This window comes from Ictalurus punctatus, chromosome 1 (genome assembly GCF_001660625.3).
Source record: "Ictalurus punctatus breed USDA103 chromosome 1, Coco_2.0, whole genome shotgun sequence".
In the NCBI taxonomy this organism is placed as follows: domain Eukaryota; kingdom Metazoa; phylum Chordata; class Actinopteri; order Siluriformes; family Ictaluridae; genus Ictalurus; species Ictalurus punctatus.
The window spans coordinates 2,563,614-2,587,874 of NC_030416.2; the positions used below are offsets into that span (position 1 = coordinate 2,563,614).

The 24,261-nt window shown below is 39.9% G+C and overlaps 1 protein-coding gene across 3 annotated transcripts in view; it reads left to right on the top strand.

The window, feature by feature from the left end:
• The window catches only part of agap3 (ArfGAP with GTPase domain, ankyrin repeat and PH domain 3), a 133,237-nt gene that overhangs the window by 59,573 nt on the left and 49,403 nt on the right, over window positions 1-24,261 (top strand). For all 3 annotated transcript variants that reach the window (XM_017465345.3, XM_017465353.3, XM_017465334.3), the window contains exons 4-11: window positions 1,060-1,145; window positions 2,493-2,634; window positions 2,826-2,960; window positions 6,740-6,867; window positions 8,329-8,487; window positions 15,286-15,369; window positions 21,513-21,617; window positions 23,952-24,123. In XM_017465345.3, coding sequence (XP_017320834.1) covers window positions 1,060-1,145; window positions 2,493-2,634; window positions 2,826-2,960; window positions 6,740-6,867; window positions 8,329-8,487; window positions 15,286-15,369; window positions 21,513-21,617; window positions 23,952-24,123 — 1,011 coding nt within the window. The remainder of the gene's footprint in view (window positions 1-1,059; window positions 1,146-2,492; window positions 2,635-2,825; window positions 2,961-6,739; window positions 6,868-8,328; window positions 8,488-15,285; window positions 15,370-21,512; window positions 21,618-23,951; window positions 24,124-24,261) is intronic.

Consider the following 24,261-nt stretch of genomic DNA (forward strand, 5'->3'; position numbering starts at 1 on the left):
GTCTAATGAATTTTTTTGCCTTTAATTAAAGGGCCAGTACACCGTTGAAAGATTTAAATGACAAGTGTATGTACTGCACAGAAACAAATATATTTGTAGATTTATTATATGAAATACAAACACTGATATATATCAAGTTAATGTTAATATATAAAAAAGTTGATATATATTACCAGCTTGATGTCAGTAGATGAAGTAGAAATGCTTGTGTCTGTGGATCGTGAATGTGAGGTTTTTTTTTAGAATTCAGTCAATGTTAATAGGAATTAATAACATTCAATAAGTTCAAATAAAATTTTACTTTAATCTTCAGAGTTGAGTTCATGTGTTGATGTTAATTAGAGTAATGTGTGTTCTGTTTATGAGACCAGTTACTGTGAAACAACTTGTTGAAATGGAGAAAAAAGTTTTTAATTTGGGTTTTCTTCACAAATGTGGGATTAGTTATTATTCATTTAAAAGACGGTATAAAAGGCAGAACTATCGGTATCGGCCGATATCACTCTGAATAATCGCTTATCGTATCGGCTGAGAGATTTAGTATCGGTGCGTCTCTAATCAGAATGTAATGTGTCCTTGAGCTGTGGAAAGGTGCTCTACAAATAAAATGTATTATTATTATTATTATTATTATTATTATTATTATTATCATCATCATCATCATCATGGTGGAGAAATCGGTCCACATTTGTCATTCGAAATCCCACCACATGCTATAATACACATGCCGACGGAGAACGATTTATTTATTTTACTAGTCGAGTTAATTCTCGTGCACGGATGAATCACGCGGTTATGCGTGAACACTAAATCTTTCTTGCTAGTTCACTACATCACCTATCACGAGAAACTTGGATTAAGAAAAGTTGGATTTGACGCCTGAAGTGAGGATGGGGCGCAACAGCTGGCACAATATTTACAATGCTTGCTTGTTTGGTTCAGTCTCTACTAAAGCTAACTAGCTCGCGATATGTTACATTATGCTAGCTATCACTTTTTAGCCGTGTCGGTCAGGTACTCGAATGTAATACTGCCTCTGCCTGCTGTACTCTGTCACAGGAGGAAGGTTTAAAAAGGAGATTGTGGTGGATGGACAAAGCTACCTGCTGCTAATCCGAGACGAAGGAGGACCTCCTGAGCTTCAGGTACGACTATGATAGAACGACGTAATCATTTTTAAAATATTTAAATGTGATCTTGAATGAAATGAAACGATGAAAGTCTTGGCGTCTTGCTTTAAATGTCTCTTGGTGAACAGTTTCCCGACGTTACCCACAATGCCGTTGGACTACCTGCTGACAGTGGTGCAGCGGGTCTCAACCCTCGCTTTTTCTGTACCTAAAGAGAGTGATGCTCTCTCACCTCCATAGTCTGCTAAAACATTTCAGCCTCCAGCGCCATCAGACTTGTCGTCTCGTAGAACCGCGAATGACCTGACAAATATTTCATATGGCAGATATATTCTGCGTGTTCTCCTTTTAAGCATGAAGGTTCCTCTCGGTGAACTGCGTCAGCAGCTGGTCAAATTTGTAAAAAGGGAGCCGTTTACAAGCCCCTCGGCAGCGCGTTCGTTATAAAGGAACGCCATTACCAGCCTTCGAACGCCATTACCAGCCTTCGAACGCAGTCCGTCGCTAATTGCTTTCGGCACTAAATGCACGTGAACGGTTGAAAGATGTGCGGCGAATTAAAATGACCTCTGGGAGATTTCGGGAAACCGCGCTCGCCCGGTCCTCGTTTGGATTTGGCTCACGGCGATGTCGGGAACGAGGCGAGCGGCCGCACAAAAGGAATGATGTAATGATTTTTTTGGGCGCTCGTTCCATGCCGTCTTCCGGGGCACGTTTCGTTCTGGTCCCTGTTTTCCTGGTTCAAAAATGATACACAGCCTGCGACGGCTCGTCTTAATTACATGCGCCGGAGGCTCGCGGCGGAACAGCGGGGGTGGAGACGCTGATGGAAACTGTTCTGCGAGCGAGCCTCCTGGTGGAATAGGGCGAGTGATTTCAGCTTCTGTTACCTCCATTAGCTGTTCTTCCATTAAGCTAGCATTATGGTAATGAATACCGTAGTACCTGTCCTTTCTTTATGGTAATAAACGATTAGCTGCTCTTGCAGTGTAGGAATGTTTTCCATTGCGGTAATGAACTACAAGCTGTTGAATGAATGATTACCTATTGAATGATTACCTGTTCTTCCATTATGGTAATGGATAATTAGCTGTTCTTTTATCATGCTAATGAATGATTAGCGCTTCTTCGTAGGTGTACTTCTATTATGGGCTTTGCATTATGGTAATAAATGATTAGCTGTATTTCCAGAATGCTAACATTGTGGTCATGGCCTCTGGAAATGCTCCTTCACATGCTAACCAGGGGTTCATCAAAATGTTATCTTCTGCTGCAGTGAAGGAGACACGATTGATTAAATGTGTACACGATCTTGACTAGGTTTCCAGATAAAATCTTGCGTTTGCTCACTCGTGTGCTCAGTTTGCTGCCTGGGTGGACGCCGTGGTGTTCGTCTTCAGCCTGGAGGACGAGATCAGTTTCCAGACGGTCTATAACTACTTTCTGCGCCTGTCCAGCTACAGGAACACGGCTGAGGTGCCCATGGTGCTGGTGGGCACGCAGGGTGAGTCACGACCCACCTGTTCTCTGTTTTTCCATTATTAAACACCACCCTCATACAAATTTAAGCCAACCTCCAGCGCTCCGTTGTTCTCGGTACACAAGAAAAACCCCGGTGTCGACGAGCTCGCGGTTTCCCAAAAACATGCTGAACATGACTTCATGTGTTCTTCTTTCTCTCTCTCCTCTGTCAAGATGCCATCAGTGCCACCAACCCGCGAGTAATTGATGACGCCCGTGCCCGCAAGCTCTCCAACGACTTGAAGCGCTCCACCTACTACGAGACCTGCTCCACGTATGGCCTCAATGTGGAGAGAGTCTTCCAGGATGGTGAGACACCCAAATGTAACCGCGATGAGACCAGTGAAGCTCAGATCCTTCAAAAAACATGCTCACAGCAGAAATCCTTTTTATGGAACCTTGTTTTATCTGTAAACAACACTGAATTGCATATTGTATAATCATCCCCCTCAACCATCCTGGGACTTAACTGGAATTATATGTTGTGAACCTACACAAAAATTAGCCCATATTATTGTAGCGCTGTGGAAAAATCAACAGATTGCAAAATAATGTGAAGCACGGTGGTGAACGGTTCTAACGAGCTAAAGCATTTGCGTAGCGCTTTAAAAAAAAATAAAATAAAGATGAGGATTTGATTGGCTCGGAGCAGGCATCTTTGGATTTCTTTTACTGGCGTCGTCTCTACGGTCTCCACCGTCTCTAGCTTCCTCTTTGTAACTCCAAAATAGCACTTAGGAGTTTTGACACACACACACAGCTATAAATCATAAATAATAATAGTCTTCACGTAGGAATTATAGCCTAGTCTTTCCACCTGTTTTCAGAGTAAGACCACTAATCCTGGTTCCTTTTTACTTTTTTTTTTATGTCCTTGCTAATATGATTTAATGGCCAGGAACTTGCTGATCCCAGATAAGCACCGTCATTCTAGAGATAATAATACCTTTGTGCCCAGGTTTTTTATATATATATATATATATATATATATATATATATATATATATATATATATATATATATATATATATATATATAAATAAAAATGACGCTTTGTTTTAACTGTCGAAGTTTACCGGCGTGCTCTCCGATCTCATAGTGCCTGCTTCCTCTCTGTATTTCTTTATGGCTAAGCCGGACGGTGATGGCTAGCGTTTCTTCGCCGCGCTTAATCGAGTCCTTAGGCTGCGCTTGAAATAATTAAAAGAAGGTATTTGATGTACACTCCAGAGCATTCAGACTGACGGCAGGCTCTAATCGCTTACTTATTTCTCTATTTTCCCCGCTCTCCGTATGCGCTCGTCGGCAGTAATTATCCGTCTGCAATCTTCTGGTGTCTCATAACAGTAGAGCGCTTATGCTGCAACTAATTCCCTCGTTCTCGGTGCCTCGACTGCATTTTTACCCCAATCTCCTGTACCGTTCCTAAGTTTAAAATGGATACCGGATGAGGTACATGATAAATGAGCTTCTAGGGAAGAACATGTTTAATAAAAATTGTAAAACAATAAAATAAAATAATAATAGTAATAAATGCACCATGGGGTTTAAAGGCATTACGTAGCTGCAGAGAAAGACGAGATATTTCTCCATGTCTGTGCACAGAGCAGTTCAAATCAATGCCGGATTTAACTGTTAGAATAATTAACTAATTAATTAATTATAGGGAATAATGCGTGTTATGATGGACGACCGGCATCTCCTGAAGTTTAATGGGGCTTTGTGTTGATATGCCGCAGTGTATGGGTGGGATATGATGATGTGTGGGGTTAGTACACCCTCTAGTGGTTGGATGTCTCATTGGCGTGTGCCTCCCATGGGCTTTAGTAAAGAAATTATATAAAATCATTTTTTCAATTTAAAATGAATGTTCCCAGTGTTCCTGACTCAAGGTTCATGACCCTGACCAAGATAAAGTGCTTAATGACGATGAACATAAACAAACAACAAAAAAAGGTGACATAAAGGAAATATGCAATTATAGCTATTCATAAACTACTGATAAACATTTCCAGGATTTACCTCAGTAATGTAATAACACAATGTTATACTGGACGTTTTCATTCAGAAGATTTTTAAAAAATAAAAACATTTTAAGGATACGTTTTCAAATGGAAGAATTCTAGCCAAATAAAAGTATTCCTTTAGCCAGCTAGCTAACATGAGGTAACTATCCCTACTCTTCACTGATAACACTAGCCTGCTAGCTAATGTGCTAACCTGACAGAATACCTGAGAGGATTTAAGCTTTATTTCTAAATATTTATCAATTTTACTGCCAAAATTTGTTATCTTGCACAAGTTGGCTACATTTGTACAAATTTTTAATACAGTAGTATGAGGGTACAGCAATATTAACTAACTATAAAAGTATTCCTCAGAGCTGCAAGTCTAACACTAGCCAGCTAGCTAATATGCTAAACTGACAAAATATCTAATAGGATTTAAGCTTTATTTGTAAATATTCATACATTTTAATGCTAACTATACTGGACAGTTAGGTAACCTTACAGAGAATCTGAGAGGATTTAGTGTGTTGTGTGTGTAAAATATATAATTTGTCACCTTTAACACTATCCAGGATATCTGAAAGGGTTTAAGTGGCATAAATATTCATAATCTTTCATTATTCATTCATTATCTGCACTAGTAACACTAGCCAGCTAGCTAATATGCTAACCTGACAGAATATCTGAGAGGATTTAAGCTTTATTCCTAAATATTTATCCATTTTACTGCTAGAATCGGTTCTTGTACACAAGTTGGCTAGCTTTGTACAAATAATCATACAGTAATACGACGATACAGCAATATTGTACATACCAAATTGCAGACCACGTCTTAGAAAGAGTCGCTTTACCACCAGTTCGTCACAAGCACGTACAATAGAGAGTAGAGACGTGAAGATGAAATTGGGAAATTATCATTGGACGAACGCGATGTCAATCTTGTATTGTGGTTGTTGATTGGTTAGGGAGGAGGTCCTCTATTGGAGCATCATTTTACCTACTTTTGGCCAATTACAGATTAGCATGAGGGGGGAAAAAGACTAATTGACAACCTGCCAATTCCCCTTGGCCTGCAGGTGTCGCTGTTGAAGCATTTTTTTTTATCAGAATTTCAATCGTGTTTTTTTTCCAAAGAAGAAAGAAATTATTTATAAATGATACTGAGATTTGGTAATGGTTTTTTAAAACCAATTACACTTTTTTAAAATTAAAAATATATGTATATTTTTGTTTGTTTGTTTGTTTGTTTGTTTATTTATTTATTTATCTCCCACTCGCCACTCAAAAATAGTAAGGTGCATCCTCCTCTGCCTCTGTGGACCAGCCTCCTCAGATAAATATGAATAATCATCTCCGCCAACACTGGCCAGCTAACTAACATGCTAACCTGACAGAATATCTGAGAGGATTCAAGTTTAAGTTGCATAAATATTCATAATCTTCTCTAGTAACCCTAGCCAGCTAGCTAACGTGCACTAACATGACAGAATATCTGAGAGGATTTAAGATTTATTTCTAAATATTCATCAATTTTACCAATAGCAATACTAGTTAGTTACCCAACATGTGCTAACACATTTAGGAACACACATTTAGTGTGTTTATATAAATAAAAATATGAATAATCTTCATTTACGCTAGCTAGCTAACATGAGCTAACCTGACAGAGTACCTGATAAGATTTAGCGTGTTATATTTCTTCTTTACTAACACTAATGAGTTCCCTTACTTGCCCTAACCTCACAGAGTATCTAAGAGGATTTAGCCTAAGTTATATGAATATTCATAATTACTTTGCTAGTAACTCTAGCCAGCTAGCTAATATGCGTTAACCTGACAGGATGTCTGAGAGGATTTATGTTTATTAATGTCCATAATCATTACTTCAGACAGTAAATGACTTCCTATGTGCTGCCTCTATTTGAACCTAGCGTATACCATAACAAGCACAATTACACCAGTAAATTAGCAAAGGAAAACGTTTGTTCTTTACTTTTCACTTTCTATGAGCCTAGCCATTGTGATTGTATCGCATGTTTTGCACTGTGATAACGTGTGAATCCGCATATGTGTCCGCAGTCGCTCAGAAGGTGGTGGCACTGAGGAAGAAGCAGCAGTTGGCCATCGGGCCGTGCAAATCTCTGCCAAACTCGCCTAGCCACACGTCCGTCCCCTCCGCGGCCATTCCCTCCGTACACCTCAACCAGGTGAGCCCAACCTCGACTCGAGCAGGGATCCGAGAAAAACATTTCGGACACACTCACGACAAATATTCTTATAGAACTTGTAATATTTTAAGTACAGAATCTTGCGTAAGTATTCTCCCTGCTTGAAATTTACCCACATTTCGCATATTGTAGTATAATTGGAATTATTTGTTTTGATATGAATCTGCACAAAACATCCCATAATATTGAAGTGGATAATTCAATAGTAAAAAATCAATACAGTTTGAAAAATAATTACAAATGAAAAATCTTTTAAAAAGTGAAGCACGGTGGTGGTAGTTGAGCCAGTGAGAGCCTTGTCAAAAAAAAAATTAAACTGTGTAGAGCCTATAGAAGGCGCTAAAGAGTGGCTGCTCTGGCTGTGCGTAGAAAAAAACAAACATGCTCTTTAATCTAGCTACAAGATGAAGTCCATCTACAGTCGGTTAGAAATTATTGGCACCTTTTATAGTAATATGCAAAACAGATGAAACAGAATGAAGAAGAAAAAAAAAAACCAACCAAACACACAATGGTTCAAATCAAATCTAAACAGCGAGATACACTCTTTTCCAAAAGTGTTGTTTTGTTCTCGAAAACAAGTGTTCCAAAATTATTGGCACCCCTATAAAGACAAATTATGCATGAGAAAGATGTATCTTTTCTTCTTCTTTTTTTTGTTTATTTCTCTTCAACTCTTCAGTCTTCTACAATATTGTTGCCTTTCGCTCCATATTTTGCGTCAGAGGCAATGATACAGTAGGTCAGAAAGATTTCATGCATAAAATCATGAATATTAACGAGGGGCATACTGTGAAATAACATTTTTCAAAAGTCTGAAGCCGTCGAAAATGAAAAAAGGAGGAGGTTAACACTTGGTCGTGGATGGATTTCTCAAGATAATATCCCCAAACTTTTGTCTAAATCGCCATAAAATAGGTTGCGGAAATACAAATGAGTGTTTTACGATGGTCACGAGAAGGCATCTTCGATCTAAACGCGTCTTTAGCTTTCAGACATTACAGAAAGAGGCTCAGTTGTGGTATTCTCTCCAGACGACAAAATAACCGGCAATAAATGAAAAAATTATTTATTTATTTTAATCTCTCCTTTCTCCCTGTGTCTCTCAATCTCTGGCACTCTCGTTCATTCACCATGTTGATTTCTTTCTTCCTCCTGTTCACTCTTTTTCTCCTTCTCTCTATTTATGTCTCTCTACTTCTGTCACGCTCGTGTTCTTCCTATTGCCCCTTACTATTTCTTGGTGTCTTCATTCCTGCTATTCTTTCTCCATCTCTCCCTCTCTTTCTCCGTGTCTGCTTTTCTCTCTCTCTCTCTGTCTCTCTCTTTCTCCCTCTCTCTGTCTCCTTGCCTCTCTGTCCTCTCTTTTTTCTGCCTTTCCCTCTGTCCTTCCTCCTCTCTTTTTCTCTCTTTTTCTCTCTCTTTCTCTGTCTCTCCCAGGCTGCTAACGGAGGGGGCGCGCCATTCAGTGACTACTCCTCCTCAGTGCCCTCCACCCCCAGCATGGGGCAGCGGGAGATGCGCATCGAGACCATCGCTGCCTCAAACACGCCCACGCCCATACGCAAGCAGTCCAAACGCCGCTCCAACATCTTCACAGTAAGTATGAGGCAGCTGATGCAGAGCACCACACACTCGCACTACTGAGAGGGACAGAGAGATAGATAGAAACAGAGAGAGAGAGCTAGAAAGATAGTAAGAGCACCTTCTTAACTGTAGGCCTCCAAACAGCTCCATCGCGCCACACTAATCGCTATTAGCCCTTATGTTCTGTTCAGGTCAAAATAATAATAATAATAATAATTTCCGTTTTTTACACCAAGTGAAGCAGCTCTGTGGAATTGTATTTTTAAATTTGACGTTAAGTTGCTTCTGCCTCAGTATTTTATTTTTTAAGTAAAAATGAAATGATTATGGACTATTGCCACACAATTTTTACATTTTTTTTTATCTTTGTTGTTACTAGACAATATACGATAGGTTGAAGATTCGTTTGCGTTATTTAAACGCAGAATCGCTCCCATAAAAACACTCGCATCTCATAAACCGTGAATCCGCGATTGCGATGCACACACACATCAGGGTTCGTTCTGAGATCTGACTCTTTGAACATATTGACTCCAAGTTTTGCAAATTAATTAATTGATACTTTTAGTCCTGATTTCCTTTTTCGCATTCTCTGATTTTCACGTGGCAAGTTTTCCCCGTGCTCTCTGACCGGTCTTTGCTAATCGATTTCCAAGCACTTGTTTATTCCCTTAAATAATAGTTACATTATTGAGAATTGAGATAAAGTTGGGAATTTTATATATATATATATATATATATATATATATATATATATATATATATATATATATATATATGACCTTGGGTCAACACTATGTTCATTCAAATCTTGAAACAGAACAGGTTTAAAATAACCAGCGATGGCAGAGGGGCTGTTTGCAGATCTGCACTTAGAGGACGCTATACTTTTTTGCGAACACCAGAGGGAGCCACTGAGCTCAGTCTTACCAAAGCCGTCCTTTCCATAGCAAAATGTATCACTTGCCTAGCAGTAGTAAATCATAGCAACTGGACTTGTCTCATCTTCAAGACGTTCCTGAATTTATGTAAAGATGTCAAAGTTACACGTAAGTAGATAATTCCCCAGTGTGAGACAAAAAAAAAAAAACAACAGTTCCCGGTTCCTTTCTGTTGTAACAACTTGCACGTTAGCTTAAAAAAGAGAGAGGCTAGTGAGTGAACGACTGGTTATAGCTGCTACAACGTAAGTAATAACAGGAACTATTTGTTTGGTGGGGTGTTTGACGATGTTAAAGGCAACCTTAAAGGAATAAAATGTACAACAAGTCGTTCTTTAATAAATACAAAATTGTAATCGTTGACAAATTGCTGGGGTATAAGAGAAATAAAACATTTTAGGACATGCGATTATTGGAAAATATTCAATTTCGGGGTGGTAACGGTATCTCTTGCGCTGACGTCCATCCAGACATTGATTTTTTTCCTTTAACAACATGCCGATACCATCCTGACACGGCACTGTAGAACTGCCCCAAACTGGAACCAGTGGAGCTTTAACAGTCTTGACAACATGTCATTGAAAGAAATGCCCAGATTTTCTGATCAGCTGTCTGTTTAACCAGATTTTATCAGCTGAAACAAACAAATAAAAAGTTTTTAACTGGTACTAAACAACAAAAAATGATGGTGAGAATGTTAGAAACACAATGTATTTGTGAACCATACAGTTTAGATACTCATGTATTATTTAAAAAAAAATTAATTAAACATTTATGCAGATTGAGAAATACAGTAGCACAATGTTGGTTTTGATTGCACAAACCAGACTGTTTTGACTTTTCCCCCCTTCCCCTCCCCCCTTCGTTTGTCTGTATATTGTGTCGCACTAGCCCCAACACTGAGTACCATTAGGTCTCATTGGTGCCAATGTTGAGAATCGCTAGTACTGGGCTGGTGACCCATGGGGGAGAAAAGTACTTTGTGGCATGGAAAAAGGCCCAAAGATGATGTCCCAAGTCCAGTTGCTCTGAATCACAGCTGCTAGAAATCTTCAGAGATTTTAAATCGTTAAGAAAAGGCTAGAACTGATGATATGAAATGAGGAAAACGGCGTTTTTGTTTTTTTCCTGCTTCACAACCGCTTTGTTTTCCTTTTATTTTCAATTCTCCGGAGCCCTTTACTTTCTATATTAAACTGTTAATGTTTTACACAAAGGGAAAACTTTCCTAGACACATTTGCATGTTGCAAGTTTTCTCTTTTAAGAAAACGTCTTTCACTTTGCCCCGCCCCCACCCCCTCCTGCCACAGCGTCAAATCAACCAATCAACGCCAAGCCCCTCCCCCCACCCTTCTCTTCTCACTTTTAACAGACGTTCGCCTAGCGGGCTTTCTGCTGGAGGAAAAGACAGGGACACACTTTTGCTAGCACCCTGTTCATCCTCCAGTCTAACCAATCAAGACCAGCCCCAGTCCATTCAGGCCCAACTCCCCTCCCACCTGTCCTCCAATCAGAAGGCCCCTGGAGGATGATTGGCGGCTCTCGTGCTAGCTCCCCTGTCCTGTTTTCTCCCTCCCTCCCTTGATAGGTAGTGTCAAACCCTGTGCCCGCGGAGCCGAAGCACGCCACCTACCCCGTCTGGGTGCCCGAGTGGCCGAGCGAACGCAAGTTCCAGCTCATGACCTTCTGAGGAGCAACGACATGGAGGGGGGGAGGGGAGGGATAAAGGGAGGTAGGAAGTGGAAAGGAAAAAAAGGGGGGGTGCAAGGTCTCCGACTTCTTCTTCAAGCGACAAAAGATTCCAGCGCAACTGGAGAAGAGGTGCTCGTACCACGCAAGAATCGTGACCTCTGCATCGCTGGTGATTTAAACGGTGATCACCAATTGGGAGTTTCCACCAACGGGCATGACCCACCATTCTGTCAAACTACCTATCCATCCATCCATTTTTTTGCTCCTTTTTTGTTTTAATTAAAGTTCTTTCACAGCTGCACTTAAAAGAGTGGCCTTATTAAGATCTCATACTTTTTTTTTTTTTGTATTAATGACTGAAAAAAACAAAAAAAAGCCGAGCTGTCGAAATCTATGCGCTTTTCTTTAGAAAGCAAAAGATATCCGCTGAAACGTGTGTGGTCTCAAAATCTTAGATTTCAATAAGTCCTGTTTGACACTCTTGTCAAGAGTCAACAGTACTTAATTGTACAGTTCAGGGCATTGATGCCCTCGAGTCCGTCTTTGGTACCTTTGGTATGTCTATTGATTGGCAAATACGAGGTAGTTATGGCACATAATTTATTACGGCAATTAACAAAGTACTGTAATTAATTGATGTTACATAATTAATTACCGTGCTTAATTAGTTCCGATCGTACTGTAACTCATTTACGATGCGAAATGAATTACATTACGTAAGGAAATAATATGGAAGGTACTTAATTTACAGTACCGTGGCAGCATCGAGGATCTGGGTTTCGGCACCAGTGTAGATGTGTGTGTGTGTGTGAGTGTGTGTGTATTCAGAGAGGTGGGTGGTGGTGGTGGGGGGTGGATTCGGGACACAAGCCTATAGTTTAGCGTGAGTGCTTTTCAGCGGGCGTCTCATAAACTGCAAGAAACTCGAAAGTATCGATCCCAACAGTTCACCGCTCGAGGGAAAACTGCGAAGAGGAAAAACAGTCACACAGGTGAGAACAGTCACTGGTTATATACCGGTTCAGCCCGCCCACATCATTCTGTCCTTTCTGATGCTCGGCCACGCCCCCGCTGCCACAAGTACGTCATTATAGCGCGTAAAGAATTAATATGCTGAGGCACTTGATTTATGGTACATAATTAATTACGGTACTTGATAAACATGCTGCCGTAATACATTTACGGTACATAAATAATTAAGGGACAGACAAAAGATTATGGTGCATAATTCGACCTTGGGGAAGAAGAATGAATTAGTGCTTAGCAAATTAACATTGGCGTAAACATACAAAACAAATTTATTATGTTTTTTTTTTTTTTTTTTCCAATGGCATATCAAACCAAGACCTAAAAGCGAAGGGAAGTTGATTGATTTTTGAAGCGACCACACGAAATTATATCACTCTCTAGGTCATTTTTTCCCCCCTCACAATTATTAGTATTCCATATATTCCATCCCTCCATCACCTGTGCGAGAGTGTGTGTGCTTGTGTGCTTGTGTATGAGTGATGTGAGTTTTGTGCCACTAGATGTCAGCAAAGGACACCAATAGTCACTCAGTGCTTCCATGGTACTTAAGGAACCGCCACCAATACGTTCCTCATTGGTACGACGTCATTTATGTGTGAAAGTACAGAGGGGGGAAAGGGGAAAGGGGTTCTCATCCTTTTTTTTCCCTCTTCTTTTTTTCTTCCCTTCATTAATTTCTTCGCCATCTGTCATTTCACTCCTTGAGCCAGTCCTCGCTTATCATCTTTTTCATTTTTTGTGTTTTGATCCTTCATATTTTCCCCTTCCAGGCCTTAAAACAAAACAAAACAAACAAACAAAAAACACCAACAAGAAATGCACTGGAAGAGCGGGACTTGATCTGTCCCGTGAGTGTCAACCTGTCACTATTTGCAGTCTCTTTTCCAACAAAAAGGGCTCCTTTTGCAGAACCCTTTGAAAGGGCCCTTGTGTGTCGGTGTGACGACAATATATTCTTCAGCAGCTCAAACACACACATATATATACATGCATACAGCACACACACACACACACACACACAAGCATGCTGCTTTACCCTTAGTGTCCTTCTCCCTGTCTCCTGCTCCCAGTGCACTGTGGGTAATGCATCATGGCTTTCTTGGACATGTCCCATGCCAGCCAGTTAAAGACTCTTAAACTTACGAACTTCATTAAATCGCATCAAATTGATTCGGCTTGAAGCCCCTCCCCTTTCCGCGTATTCGACTGCTTTCTCATTTCTCCTCAGACGCTTTTTAACCCCCCAAACAAGGACTGAACTCATGACATCACGATGCCTTTTTTTGCCGCAAGCAAGGACTCTAAAAGACATGCCAAGATACTATCTGTTTGTTTTGCGTTTCCTCTTCTTTCTTTCTTTTTTTTTTTTCCCTTGCTTTCTCTATTCTTTTCTTTTATTTGGATCGGTTTTCACCTTGTCTCGTTTTCAAAGTGGACGATGTGGGTAATGCAATATGATTGACAATGGATAGGGGGACATTTTTTTTCACACTCCTCTTTCGGACACTGGTGACAAAGTTGTCTCGGAAAACGAACTTTTTTTTTTTTTTACTTTTTTTTTTTATTTTTATAAACGCTCGGCATGAATCGACTCATGCGTCCGAACTCAAATCCAGCCAAATGTAATGCCAACTGTGATCAATGAGGCATTGCAGGTTGTTTTTCCCCTTTGTTTTGTTTTATTTTTTTTCCCTTCCTTTTCCCCAGACTTTGTTCACATGCTCTTAAGCTGGAGTGTGAAAAAAAAAAAAATCTTATGAAGGCCTTCATAAAACAGAGCACAGGGGTTAAAAACTGAGAAATAAAATGGTGTGGATTGCACTGATTTGTATGAATGTAGTGTCTAATCGAGTTTGTTATAATAATTTTTTTTTTTTTTTTTTTTTAATTCTTTGTTCATTTTATTTATTTATTTATTTATTAACTGTTTGCTCAGAAAGCTGTGGAAGGATAAACTGTTACAGTCATTTCTATGACCATGATAAAAACAGATGAAAAAAAAATGATAGACTGCCGTATATCTTGTATTGAAATTTATTTACCAATGGTATTCAATAGAAAGTATATTCTATAGATATATGAGTATATCTATTAAAGAAAAAGAAAAAAAAAAACAGCGCCTCTGTCGTCCTCGTCGGAACTGCACCGTGTGGTTCGGCCTGCCGATTCTCTCCAAGTGAACCTGTGACTTGATTTGTATGGTGTCTGTACATAAATATATATATATATATATAAATATATATATAAAGCAAAAAAAAAAAGATAAATAAAATTTTAAAAATTAATATGATTGTGTTGTGTGTGCTTGGACTCTTGTTTCTCTATTGATATTTCCATTTTGTGAATGAGCGTCTTTCATCTCGTTTGTCTGGTGTGTGTGTGGGTGTGGGTGTGTGTGTGAGGACTCATAACGTGTGTGATTTTATCATTTTTCTTTGTTTTATTTTATTTTATTTTTTTTCTGGGGAGGTTATATATTCTTGGTTTCTTTTTTGGTATAAAAAATTAAATAATAATTAACCTGCTTCCTAACATTTCCCCCACTCTTCCAGGGACGGCTCCAGGGTCCAACGCTAAAATATTTCACTTTAATTGTTGATGATCTAATTAAAACAGTGCTTGTTTTATTGTCTAACCCTAACCGTGTTACTTCCTTGATTGTTTGTGAAAGTTGCTAGCAGAGTTTCAGGGCTGTTTGCGGAGAGACGCCGTTAGAGAAGACGTGGAGCAAATGAACTTATTTATTTATTTATGAATATGTCTGTCTGGTTTGTTAATGACTATGGTGATGAGAGAAAAGGTGCCAAAACTTTTTTGGGGGAAAAACCCCCCAAACAACAGAAGGTTTTTTATGTGTGTATATAATTGTTGTGTGTGTCCTGTCTGTGTGTAGTTTGTGCATTTCTAAACTGCACGCTCAGTGTGCTGCTGTCTGTTGCGCTGTTTGGCTTGTGCGCTCTTTTCTTTCTTTCTTTTTTTTTTAATTTTAAAAAAACTACTTTTTTTTTGCCCCCTTTTTTATCCACACAACCCACCACACACCCCATCTACACACACACACACTCATATTACACCTGCCACTTTCACGTCCACATCTTGTGGTGGGTTTTTGTTTTGCGCTGATCGACTCGTTTTGTTTCTTTGCAGTCGCGGAAAGCCAGTGAGCAGGCAAAGAGCGCTGAGTGTAAAACAGACAGCATAGGCAGTGGGAGGGCCATTCCCATCAAACAGGTGAGCGCACTTCACCTCACACACCTCATACCACATGCCGGTGAGTAACGCACTCAACACACACAACACAGGGGGGGGGGAAAACACACCTTTCGTCCCCAGTGCTGAGGGGTTCAATGTAAAAGCAGCCAGTCAAAATTATCTGGAATTTTTTTTTTCTCCATTTCACAACATTCACACCATTCACTTCATATGAAACATTACTAAGATGTTTCTTTCCTTCTATCCATCTTTCTTTCTTTCCTTCTTCCTTCAGTGTTATCTTTGGGTAGTGCAGTGTCAGATTATCAGGAGTTCCTCAGTGGCCACTGGATGGTAGTACAGTGTCAGATCACGAGGAGTTTCTTGGTGTCGACCGGATGGTAATGCAGTGTCGGATTACGAGGAATCAGAAGTTCCTTGGTGGCCAGTGGATGGTAGTACAATGTCAGATTATGAGAAATCAGGAGTTCCTTGGTGTCCACGGCCTGGTAGTACAGTATCATATTACAAGGAGTTTCTTGGTGGCCAGTGGATGGTAATGCAGTGTCGGATTACGAGGTACCAGAAGTTCCTTGGTGGCCAGTGGATGGTAGTACAATGTCAGATTACAAAGAGTCATGGGTTCCTTGGTGTCCACTGCCTGGTAGGACAGTGTCATATTACAAGGAGTTTCTTGGTGTCCACCGGATTGTAATGCGGCGTCGGATTACGAGGAATCAGAAGTTCCTTGGTGGCCAGTGGATGGTATTGTGGTGTCAGATTACAAGGAGTCATGAGTTCCTTTGTGGCCACTGGATGGTAGTACAGTGTCAGCTTACAGGGAGTCAGGAGTTTCTTGTTGGCCACTGGAGGGTAGTACAGTGTCAAATTATGAGCAGTCACAAGATCCTTGGTGGGCACAGGATGGTAGTACAGTGTCGGATTCAGGAGTCAGGAGTTCCTGAAAGTGCAGCACAGCTGTTTCAGGACGAGTGCAGAGTTTATCAACAGGGAAGGAGGTAAACATGTGGTGCTGAAACACCTGGCAGGTGCAACACGTCCTGATTACGGCTTTAATGGGGCTCTTGAGCACAATGTTCTCAGATTTAATATATTATATTATATTATATTATATTATATACAAACTCGCACAGATCACACACAAGGTGGTCTTTTATTTACCTCTGGCTACATAACGGGACTCTTTCTTTCTTTCTTTTTCTTTTTTCTCTCTCTCTCCACTGACAAACTGCTGCTTTTTACAGTAAACCAGTAAATGTTCTTTAATAACCAGCTGGGATTTTGAGTTTAAAAGTTGAATTATGATGTCATCAAGAAAGCCAATAATATCATGACAGTCATTGAGAATTTTAAATAGTTGTACCCCTAACTTTGGTATTTTCTCAATCCAAAGTTCAGTGTTGATACACGGGCAAGAGCTACACCCGTGTACAAGATGAGAGATGCGTATTTATTGCGTTTACCTGTGAGTGTGTAGCTGCTTTAAAAAAAAAAAAAATGTTCTGTTATCATTAGCACTAGCATTAGCAAAGTATCTCCCATGTAATTTGTTGGAATTGCCAGTAAAGTGGTTATATCTTCTTCACACCATTAATTCACCATCGGGATATTAATTTTGATGTTTGTTTGGGGTTTTTTTTCCAACGATAATTTTCAAAATCACACTCGAGTCGGTTGTGGTGTTGTCATGGCAACAAAATGACTTTGCCGCCAAGCCCATGACATCACCGCGTCTTGATTTCAGACCAGCATCAACTGAAGGAGCCGCCCTAGATTTGGACTTTTGTGGTGGATTATGGTTTGCAGAAGGGTTTGGGATGACGAACTAGAACCAGAACTGGTACCTTATCAGTAGAAAATGGAGCATCGCCATCACCAACCCCATACATACTTGCTCTGTCTCAGTACATGAACATATTATAATATAGTGGAATATTACAAGATGAGCTCGTAGTTTCATCCCGTAGAATGATTTTATTTTCGCGTAATATACATTGTACCAGCATGTAAAAAATTAATGTCCGTATTCTTTCAAGGGGCATTCTTTTTGGCCTAATTAGCGTAATTACCAAAAGTTGTCCCATATTGTCTAGTCTGATTAGACAGCAGTACAAATGTAGAATTCATTCACTCCCAAAAAAAAACAACAAAACAACAACTATCACATACAATACAGACAGCATTAATGGAAACCTCCTCCATCCTTTATCATGCTGAGTTCCTCTTCCCACCATGAAGTTGACTGTTTTCCAATAACAGCATGTCCTGAAGTGTTTTATTCTTCTTATACCACAGTATCTTACCAATCATTACAATTTTTATTTCCTTTGTAATTTCCTTTGTCCTGAAGATGACAGAAAACTTGAAGCCTTATCACTGACACGGGAACCTCGTGCCATAAATAAAACTTCATCATATCAACTATCACACCTTTTTGTGTGTGTTTGTGTGTGTTAAATAGCAGCACTTTATCGAATAGGCGATTATTAGCCTTCGATTACGTGGCGCGTCTGACCTAGACCTCCCTGCGAATGAGCGGTTGCTATGGAAACGATGACTTAATTGTGAAAGTAAACCCCAAAGTGGAAGGAGTGGAAGGACAGTGACTTTAAATGGTTTTAAAGAAATTTAAAAAAGGTTCAGCTTTGCTACAGATATATATATATATATATATATATATATATATATATATATATATATATATATATATATATATCATCTGTACACTGATGTAAAAGCGCCATACCACTGAAACAGTTGACGAGGAGGTCAGAAGTTCTTCCCACCGCTTACCCCAGGCCTTTTCCCTGCCACTGTATATCAATTACACTCATCCTTTCAAGATAATCCCTCTTAAGAAGTGTCATTGTACGCGGCAGGGACTGCATTGAGCCGCCGGAGAAAGAGAGATGAGAGAGAGAAAGAGAGAAGGTGGTCATGGTGGGACACCTTTCAATGGGCTTGATTGCTCGGCCAGTCAAATGCACAATCGGGAAGATCAAAGTGCCAATGGGACTATAATTGCCTCCCACTGGGCAAATTACACACTTTGGGCTAAACTCCCCCCCCCCCCCCCCTCTGCCCCATACCTCCTTCCCCCCAAACTCACCACACACCCATCTGTAAAAATGGTAAATAAGGCCAACAAAGCTCAGGGGCGACACGGAAAAGCTGTCAACACTGAGCTTTTGTGCTTATCACCAGTAAGAGCCCAGTTCTCCTCCCCTCTCCTTCCCTCTCTCCTCCTCTCTCCTTCCCTCTCTCTTCCACTTTCTGTCTCCTGACAGGATGTAGACACTTTTTATTTGGGCTATAAGAGAAGAAAAGTGGACTATCTGGATTGTTTACTACCTGTATAGTGAACAATACACGCAAATAGAGACCAAGAGCAAAGTTAAATGAATACAGATGACAATGACGTGACCACGATTCCTGTAATTATCTGAGCTTCGACAGATAGCGTCTTAGAACAGTGAGCAATAATGTGCACTTATAGTTTACTTATAGTATACTTTGTTTTATGGAGCAAAGTCTGTTTGATTGACGTTCCCGTCATGAACCAACCTCCCCGACTTTTCCATGACAAAAACACAATAGACAGTCTACAGATGTGTCTTTAACGTCATTAATCTTCCACAGCAGCTTTCCACCGGGTCCAAATGTAGAAATTAGGCAGTGTGCCATAGTTTTCACATAATATAAAATCATTACATCACTCTATCTTCTAATATTACTTCATAAAAATAAAAACAGGTTCTCACCTCAGTCTGCCGTGCTGTTTTTCACTTTTCACACATCGATAAACAAATTGTAACTAAAGTATTAGAGAGACTTTTATTTATTTATTTTATTATTAAAATTAAAGCTTTTATAATATTTTATTATAGCTAGTTGTGTACTGTTGAAACTGGATGACATACTAGAGCTACCAGGAATCAAAGAAAATTATTAATTAAAAAAAAAAAAAAAAAAAAAAAAAGAAGCGAGGACACTTTTCACTGTTCACAGTGGAAGGGGCTGGGCTAAATATTTTTTGGGTGGATTTTAATGTAACGGAGTGGTATTTCCATTAAGCAGTTAGTGTAAAATGTTCTACATTGGTGCTACATACACACATCATACTCTTGGAAAACATCATTTTATCACAATATCGATATATTTATCGATCGCATGAAATAACATACAGAACGGTCTTTTAATTCAGTTTCCAAATCGCCTCGAACCCTTTTCTCTAACCGTTTATGCGTTTTTTCTACACTACTCCTGCAAAATGTGCCAGAAACCAAAAATTTGAAATGTTAATCCATTCTCGACATTAGCAGACTGTGGCTGAAGTGCTGCCAGAGAAAGCCCATGTAGCCGTGACTGTTATATTATTCCGAATGTCTGTTATTTAGCATTAAATGTGTAGGGAGGTCAGGAGAAGAATGGAGAGATCAGTGGAAGTGTGTGATGTGAGGATTAGGTGTGATTGTGTGATAAACACCCTAATGCCCAGTTGACCCCAGGTCGACTCCTAATGAGCAGTTCCTGTGACTCGACCCCCTTCCTAGCCTGTTAATACAGCTAAGCTGCACACACACACACACACACACGGGCCCAGAGCTCTCACTTGAAGTGTTAAACAGCACATGAAATCTGCCCTAATCCCCCTGATTAGCCCTCAGACCCCCCTCACGCTCGTGTTTGGCCCCCTCAGGCTCGCGGCCTTGCTTTATTTGTCCTGCTGAACCGAGGGGGAGATAAGGGGAACAATCCAGGGGCTTTGAAGAAGCTCGGATCACACGGTCTAATCCCGAGCTCGCAAAGGTCTGCTCGAGTTCAGCGCCACCACAGCAGGCTCATGCATACAGATGGGGACTCGACACAAATAGGATTTAGCCTTCCTTTCGGATTGAGCTCGGGGGATTGATATGTGCATGAGTGAGAGGAGCGGTCGAGGTGTAGTAAATGGTGCGGCTAAGAATAAGAATAACGATCGAGAACTGAAGAAATAATACTTTTTTCTTTTTTTTTCTCTAATTGACAAGAAATGGTTTGAAACACAAAAATTAAAAATGAATTAGGAAGAAACTATAACAGAATAATTCATTTGAAATTTGAAGAAATCATCGATCAAGTCTGATCACCAAAGAAGGAAATATAAATAGAAGAAATCATTCTTCAGCTTGAAAAAACATAACACGACACGAAATCATTACAACATTAAAAACGAATAAAAATAACGCATAAGGAATCATTACAAAAAAAAGAGAGTAGAGATTGAATGAAAACAACTTGAATAGAATAAATCATCAAATAGAAGTTCGGAAAAGCAAACAAGCAACGGAAAGACAAAAGTCGGCTAGAGTTTGAAAGAAAATTATTTAAATAGAATAAATCGTAAAAAACATTTGAAAGAGGTCGAAAGGGGGGGGGGGGATTCAGACAGAAGAAATCTTTAAAATGCTGCAGGAAAGAAAATTCACATAGATTCAAGCATTAAAAAAAAAAACAATTCCAATTGAACAAATAAAAGAAAAAAAAATCGTGTCTAGTTGGTTTTTGAAATCATGTACCAGAGTCGACTTAATTAGTAATTAATATGTCATTTTCTTGAACAAATAAAATCCTGAAGAGGCCAAATAATCATCTTTTTATCCTAATACTTATTATCAGATTCAAGAGGCAGATCGGAAATAAATAGTCTTATTTAATTTCCTCTGCAGTAATGCTGAATCTCACATATACCCCTCTCTCTCTCTCTCTCTCTCTCCCTCTCTCTCTCTCTCGCTCTCTCTAATAAGGAATATGTACATGTACATTTTTTGTTATTTCCTGTCAGTATCTGGTATTAAATTGTTCTCAACTGTGGAAGCTTTTATGGCGCATACTAGCGAATATGACTCTTGGTGGGGGGGGGGGGGGGTGCCAGTAATTTTGAATCCACTCTTTATAAATCTTTACACCATCCCTATATGTTTCCGCTCAAAATATCACTCGTTGCCTGTGAGATTGATCATGTATATCAGGGTTTTTGTTTTTTTTTTCTCCTAATAAATTCTCAAAATTACACATGTATGACTTTTATTTAACACCAAACCCTTGATGTGTGTGTTTACTGCTGAATTAAAAGACCATTTGGTGAAGTTACGCTCAGTCCTGTCGTCCTTGTGTCGCAGGGCATTCTGCTAAAGAGGAGCGGAAAATCACTGAATAAAGAGTGGAAAAAGAAGTACGTGACGTTGTGCGACAACGGCGTCCTTACTTATCATCCCAGCTTACACGTGAGTGACAATCACTTCCTGTCTAGAAAGAAACGTTCATGCATGATTGTGGATATGTTGGATATAAAACCAAACAGAACGCCTACTTATATACACACACACACACATACATACAATATTATTTGGGAAGGTTATATATATTTTTTGGCACGAGTACAAACTTGGCTATGATTGCATATCAGTTTTCTGGAAAATTCTATACTAAAATCATGTCGTAAATGCAAGCCAAGCCGATACACACTCAACAATTGGCACAAGTAATGCAAACATCGTATTATAAAGAGTTGTAAAGATTTGTCCCTTCACCAGACTCTTTCGAAGTTAATACGACCAAAAAAAACACCGAGTATATTTCATGTTATCGAGAAAGAGGAAAAGTGCAAAGACTTGGGGAAACTGACTTGAACTGGAGACTCCTTCCATAAACGAATGTCTCCTTGCAGAAAATTGAAAACTAGATGTAGCGACCTAAAGTCGACTTTAATCTTAAGTTCAAAAGTAGCGTCAGTATTTCCGTAGGGAAAGTTCGCGTATTCGTACTCCGCTCGCACGCCGAAGTTGAGTTCCTGGGATGTTAGAAAGCCGTAAGCGCGCTCCACACCTCCGACGTCGCCCGGTTTCTCTTACGTGGAGCTCTCGGGATTGGAAGGGGTTTTTACGTACGTTTCCTTAAACCAGAAACCTCAGGGGATAGAAAGTACTGACTGGAACCACAGCGTTAGTAATACTGTATCCGATAACCCACATAATAATAATAAGAAGAAGAGGAGGACGAATTCAATGTCGAATAAAACAATACAATGTCGCGTAAAAGCGAAACTACAAACAATACAGTTAAATATTTGTAATATGTTAGACATATGAAACAAGTATTCAATTAACATCTAATACTAGTCTGAAAGGATTCTAATAGTGATGATTACATTAATCAATACAAATTGGTCAATTTAACAATACGCATTCCACCCGCTTTGATTAGCTGCCAGTGTATATAAAATAGTACTTGATGCAGCACTTATTATTATTATTATTATTATTATTATTGTTTACATTTTACAGTATTTGGCAGATGCCCTTATCCTGAGCGACGTCCATTTATCTCATTTATACAGCTGAGAAGTTGGGGGTTAAGGGCCTTGCCCAAGGGATTCGAACTCATGATCTTCCGATCAGAAGTCCGACGTCTTAACTGTTTATTATATATTATACATTTTAAACGGTAGAACTAGAAACAGTGTAATATTTCATATTGACAGCAGCGGAAATTGTAACGCGTATAAGACGGGGCTGAAAAAGTGACCGGACGTGACGATTTGTTTATCATTTCTTTCAGGTGCCGGTGTTTTAAATCGTATACCTGAGAATCAGTGTTCTAATCCCATTGTTAATGAACTGTCGTGAAGTCATATCATTTAGGTTTTAGAACATGGGAGGGAAAACGAGACGACTATGTCCTGAATCCGTCGCGATCGCGCGCTCGGGTGATGTACTGTACACGACGGGCGGCTTTCAGCTCGAGCATCATTACTTCGTGTGGAAGCTATTAGCGTCCGGACACCTGTGGCTCGTGCTTCCACGCAAGTTCCATGAGTTACTCACACCATTTAACTGCGGTGTGGGTGCGGAGCGAGCGAGAGAGAGAGAGTGAGCGAGAGAGAGAGAGAGAGAAACTGTTTAATTTTGCATTGCAGCCAGCAGAGCCGTCCCACAATCCCCTTCTGTTAATTCTGTCTGCTACATCAATTAAATTGTTTGCAGAAACTAATTGAATATGGCTTAATCACACATCTTAATAGCTTTCTGCGCCTCGAACTGGCTGTTAATTCCTGCAATAAAGTGAAATGAGAGCGCTCACTGGGTAATTAGCAGCGAGGCTTTTGAAGAAATTAGTGCTTTATGGTGCGCAGTAAAAACGCAACGGAGTTGGCGGGAGGCTTTTCAGGGGCCGGCATCTCGGCACGCTTTGTTTTGTTGTTGTGTTGGTGGGTTTTTTTTTTCTTCCTCTTTTCTGCTGATCAGGGTGATTTTCACCTTGGCTTAGCCCATTTGAGTTGGTGCAAACACCCCATCCAAATGGAATGGCCAGATTTAAATGAGAATGAGCCTATTTGCGATCGTTAGGGCTAATTCTGCTAATCTGCCGAAGCAGACACACAGGTGAAGTTAATTGTGTGTCTTTTTTGGCGGAAGTGGGATATTTAAAAAGCAATCGTGAGCGCTACTTGCTTGTGACCTAACTGCTCAATTTTTTTTCTCAACTCCCCAACCCGATCTTTAGGCTTTTCAAACTGATTGCTTTGTTTCTTTTTTTTTTTTTTTTTTTTTAAAAAAAAGGATTACATGCAGAACGTTCATGGGAAAGAGATCGATTTGCTCCGGACGACGGTCAAAGTGCCGGGGAAAAGGCCGCCTCGGGCGGTGGCTACGGTAGCGCCGACTGCTAGCCCCAAAAGCAACGGTTTAACCAAGGACAGGAGCACGCTCCAGCTGGGCATCGGAGCCACAGGTGAGTGTATACAGCTTTTTATACACGACTGAATACAGGATATGTTTTTTTTTCCTCCCCTTCCTCCTGAAACAAGAGGAAATACCTTGTGTTTTTCCATTCAAAGCCCATTTCCCCAGTGTTAATATCATTTTAACT